Source organism: Heterocephalus glaber, unplaced genomic scaffold (assembly GCF_053883595.1).
Source record: "Heterocephalus glaber isolate CG9 unplaced genomic scaffold, H.glaber_assembly_v1.0 deba00001864, whole genome shotgun sequence".
NCBI lineage: Eukaryota > Metazoa > Chordata > Mammalia > Rodentia > Bathyergidae > Heterocephalus > Heterocephalus glaber.
In genome coordinates, this window is record NW_028258504.1 from 306,115 (window position 1) to 311,218 (window position 5,104).

The 5,104-nt window shown below is 37.6% G+C and overlaps 1 protein-coding gene across 1 annotated transcript; it reads right to left on the reverse strand.

Annotated features, from left to right (window-relative positions):
* Nucleotides 1-2,258: 2,258 nt before the first annotated feature.
* Nucleotides 2,259-3,209, reverse strand: LOC101704256 (olfactory receptor 14I1). Its single transcript, XM_004875619.2, has one exon. It carries the CDS (start codon nt 3,207-3,209, stop codon nt 2,259-2,261), a length of 951 nt encoding a protein of 316 aa, XP_004875676.2.
* Between the last annotated feature and the right edge of the window lie 1,895 nt (nt 3,210-5,104).

Below are 5,104 nucleotides of genomic sequence, written 5' to 3' on the forward strand. Positions count from 1 at the left end.
TTTCCCTGGGAAAAATAAAAGACAAGTTTCTGCATTTGCCATGACTCTGGGATTGGGCTAAGTAAGTCACACGTCCTAAACTCCAGCCCCAACCACAAGAGAAAGCAAGAGGAGTGTGGCAGGTACATTCATAGAAAATTTCTGAATGTTCCCTAAATCTCTAGGACAGTGTCTGCTAAAGGTATCCTCTGCCAAAACCTGGAGCAGGGGACTTCTTCAAATAAGAAAGCAGCTGGGCTGGAGATTTAGCTCAGTGGTGGTGCCACCTGCTTCACAATCTCAAGGTACCAAGAGTAAAGAAAAACCTGAGAGAGCTCAATGAGCTACAAAACACAAGAAATTTCCAACCAAATAAAAGCAATAAACACACAAATGAATAAAACACAGTTTTCTACTGAACCTGTAGAAAAACAAAACTAATGAGTTTTAAAAGCTAAAAATATATTAAAAGAATATTTATGTAATTTTGGAGCAAAGATATTCCACTTTCTTCCAACTTCAAGGTGGAGAACCAGTCATATTGGTGAATAATTTAGTCTACTCATGAATGCCTGTGAGGAGGAGATCCAAGGACAGAAGTTGCAGTCTAAGTCCAAGGCCATGATCCTGGAGCTCCCATATTCTGGGGCAGGAGATCATGGGCATCCAATCTCACAGGGAACCCACTACCTTCTCCCCTGGTTTTGTTTATCCCAGCCCTCACTGTGTTCTAAGACACCGACCTGTATTAGTGAGGGCAATGTTCTTTACCAATTCTGCTGTTTCAAATGCTCATATTTTCTAGAATGTCCCTCACTGAACTTCTGTTGAAGATGTTCTACTTGATATCTAGGCCTTCATAAGCCTAAGAAAATTGATGCGTAAAATTCATTGCTGGCCAACTTTTTGACAATATTGGTTTGATGTGTTAAAAATGGCACATCATCTTCAGTACTGTGAGTGGTACTTCTAATAAAGATGTATAACTTGTCCAACCTAGTCTTAATAATAAACTTACTATATTTCAAAGTTGTAAATTTGTCAGTATAAAACATACAAAGTATGGAGCTGTTTAATATATCATCTGCATAAATAACACACACCTAACTTAAAGTTAAGTGTGTTAAAAGGAAATAAGTAAAATACATTTATACTTGGAAGATATCCTCCAAATAAAGGAAAGTTTTGTCTTTCTTTTTGCCAATAATATGAAGGTGAAGCTAATTAAAATCTGTACAAGGAATATAATTCTCGGAACCAGTGAAAAAACTTATGAGGACAAAAGTAAAATTGTGGCCGCTCTACCCTTTCATGTGACAGTGAGACTACAGATATTTGGAATATTAGGAAACATGTTCTGACCCAATGCTGATAAAGTGTACCACAAGAAAATCCAGGATTATTGAAAAGATGATAGAAAAAATTGCCAATTGCAGGTTGTGGAGCGACATGGTTTGCTTCTGCCTGCCTTCTAGGGATTACTGGAAATGAACTTCACTAATTATCAAAAGTAAGCTCTGCGACTGATGTACGTATATGAAATTACTCCAAACAGTGAAGGAAACTGCTATCAATACAATTATACAAGCAAGGTAAGACATGGTTTTCTCCAGGAAAAACAATAGTGTATGAACATGTGATAGCTAACTGTGGTGTCAGGCTGGATAAGACATGCCCAGGTGATGGGTTTGGCACAGCTCATTTTGAAGGTTGCTGTTTTTTGTCTTGATTTCATTGAATAAGGAAAGAGTTTTAGCAGATGCATTAGAAGGGGCTGGCCAGGGTCCCCGTGCTGATCACTCCATTATGTCCTCAGGCCTGAGTTGTCCCCTGTCTAATCTCCTTGTCACTTATCCCAGCCTGAGTGGAAGAGTGAGTGCAAAGAGCACAGTGCAGACAGCAGGGTCTTCTCACAGGACCATTCAGTGGACTTCTCCAGGTTGGTCAGATCCAGACCCTGAGGTTCTCTCAACAGCACAGGTGTCTCCTAATGGGTAACACATAAGCCATACACTGCTCCCAATGATGTCTGCAGCATCCTTCCAATATTTTCATGACATTTTTTCAATATACACCAGATGTCTAGTGTTTTTGGAAACATGCATAAAAATGTACAACAAACTGAGAAAGAAATTTAACAGGAAAATTTGTATTTCACCATACCAAGTTAACTAAAAATAGAGAACTAAATATGATGATCCACACATGTAAATATTAATTTTAAAACATACTTCAGATATGAAATGAACTATTTTCAAATGATAGTTGATATTTTTGTTTTAGTCAAGAAAACCCTTGTGTGGGAACTCAGACCATCTACTGAACATTCTTTGCAAGGCAGCATTGATTTCTCTGTTGCGTAGACAATATATGATGGGGTTCACAAATGGGGGCACCATGGTGTAGAACATGGCAGTCAGCAGATTCTTAAGGGATGGTTTCTTTGCAGTGGGACCTAAGACAGCCACCGATGCAGAAATGAAAAACACAAGGAGAATGGCCAGCTGTGGGGTACACGTGGATATGGCTTTGTTACGGGCTTCCACTGAATGGATCTTAACTATAGTTGAAAATATATTAAAGTATGAAATAAATATAAAGACATTACATGATAAGATAAGAGAAACACATACAACAATGATTACAAATTCAGAATACTGGACAACAGATGATGATATTCTCAGAATTTGAGGAATATCACAGAAATATTGCTGGATCCCATTGGTCTTGGTGAAAGGAAGCCTGAACAGAGCACCTGTGTGGATAGCAGAGTAGACCAAACCAGAGGCCCAGGAACCAGCTGCAGCCTGGGAACACAGACTTGGGGTGATGATGATCCCATAGTGCAGAGGGTGACAAATGGCCACATAGCGGTCATAGGACATGACCACCAGGAGGGCAATCTCCACTGCTCCAAAAAGGATATTCAGGAAAATCTGTGCAGCACACTCTGTCAGGGAGATCCTCTTATTGTCCATCATGGAATTCACAATGGCCTTGGGAACAACAACTGTGATACTTCCGAGATCTATGAAGGACACATTGCTTATAAAAATGTACATGGGAGAGTGCAGACGTGTGTCTGTCAGGATAACAGTGACAGTCACAAGATTCCCTGTGAGTGCTCCCAGATAAATAACTAAGAATAACACACCTTGTAGAACCTGGAGCTCCCGGGAGCCTGTGACATCCATGAGGAGGAATTCTGTGAAGATGGTGAGGTTGTCCATGTCTTCCAACCAGCTCTGGTCTCTGCCGTCAGAGGATAAAGTGAGAAGCAGATGTTCCAAGCAGAATGGAGAGCATCCATTAGACCTATAGTGTGTACTATAATCAGGAACTTGGGAGAAAGTAAATGGACATAGCTATCTTGAAATACAGTGATTGCATATTTTCCATTTCAATTTCCTTTGGCAAACTGCTGATACATATTCTATCAATGTGTATAATCATAAAATGTGAGAACTAATCAATAAAGTACTTAAAGTGCAACCCAGGCCCAGCAAACTTTTATTTGGTATATTTAAGTGTTTTATAGTTTTAAAGGAACCTTGAGAATTTTTTCCACTTGCTTAATTTTGCATGTATTTCCCTGATCTATGAGAGATTCTGTAACAACTCCAGACATCCAAATCCCACATCTGCTCCTCATCCTGTGGATGGAGAATGTTTGTGATGCCACCCCTCTTGTAGCTGATGCTCTCTTCAGTTTTCCCCTAACAGATCTAATGCGTGAACCTAGTCATGTTTAACTATGACTTTGCCTGAAAGGACACCAGGATGGTCTCAGGGCACCTTTCTCTCACTTCAGATGCTCTTTCAGACCTGTGTGTGAGCCATTTCTTTCCCCCTTTGCACTGTCATCTATGCAAGATGGTATTTCTTTTGGGACATATAATTCTATTTTACTATTGGCAGCATATAGGCTGATCCCATCTAAGAAAGAGAAAGAATGAAAGAAGAAAGAAAGAGAGAGAGAGAGAGAAAGAAAGAAAGAAAGACATATTAAAGTAGTTTTCCTACATCCAACCTTTTCATTGGAATGGATTCTAATATTTAACTAGGTGCCAACTATCTACCCAGAATTCTCCTCTGTTTGCTTTTATATCTTTGCTACAATCCCTTTATTCTTAAATCATTATTTTAAATTTAATTTATTTACCTGTGTTTGTTTTGAAGCATTCAAATCACAAATGATATGCTTACAAATTATCTTTTTAATGTTAAAATTACTTTTATGAAGAGCTCCAATCTCAGCATTATTTAATTTTTCTTTGGCAAAAAAATAATTGAGGGATTATAGTATTAAAAATATTATCATTTGTACCTTTAATATTTTATAGGTAATTAATTTTCCATTAAAACAACTTTCATGATTCTGCTTTATATGGGCATAAAAATAATGATTTACCAACAGTGTTGCATTCATACGGCTTTTTAATGTTTAAAAAATATTTTATAGGAATGTTTTGTCTGTTAATTCTTTTAATTACATGTGTTTTTCCCTTAGACTTATTTATCTAGTGAAGAGAAAATCCTGTTAGCACAGAATGTCAATTTCAAATCCAATGCTACCTGATGTGGCCAATGCTGAGACATGGTGTAGATCACTGCTGCAAACCACACTAAGGCGATTTTTAATTTCCTTCATCAAAATAACTGATTGGGTTAGAAACCTGGTTCCCTTTCTCGATCTCTTCTAATTACATGTCCTTCATCCTCAATGCAAACAAATTCTTGTTTCCCTGAGCTGAATTCACCTTACATTTCCATTATGCATAGTGCATCCTGATCCTCTGCAGAAGAAAAAATGCAAGGGTTATCCCCTCTCATTTATGTTCTCAGTGATATGTTGGAGCCACTTAGCTCACAATTTTAAAATGTGGAAAACAGAGTGAGTGTGATTTCTAATTCCACATAAACTACTAAATGAGTGAAAAATAATCATATATCTAAAAAATCAGCATTATGACTTTATTTGATATGAAATCCAGGTTTTATAAAAATTGACCAAAATAATGACCATTAAAGACATCCCAACAGTTTTCTTTATGTAAAGACTATGTTTCCATACATGGTTTTATTTGCATGAAATGCCCTCATAAACTTTATTAGTGTGTAGTTC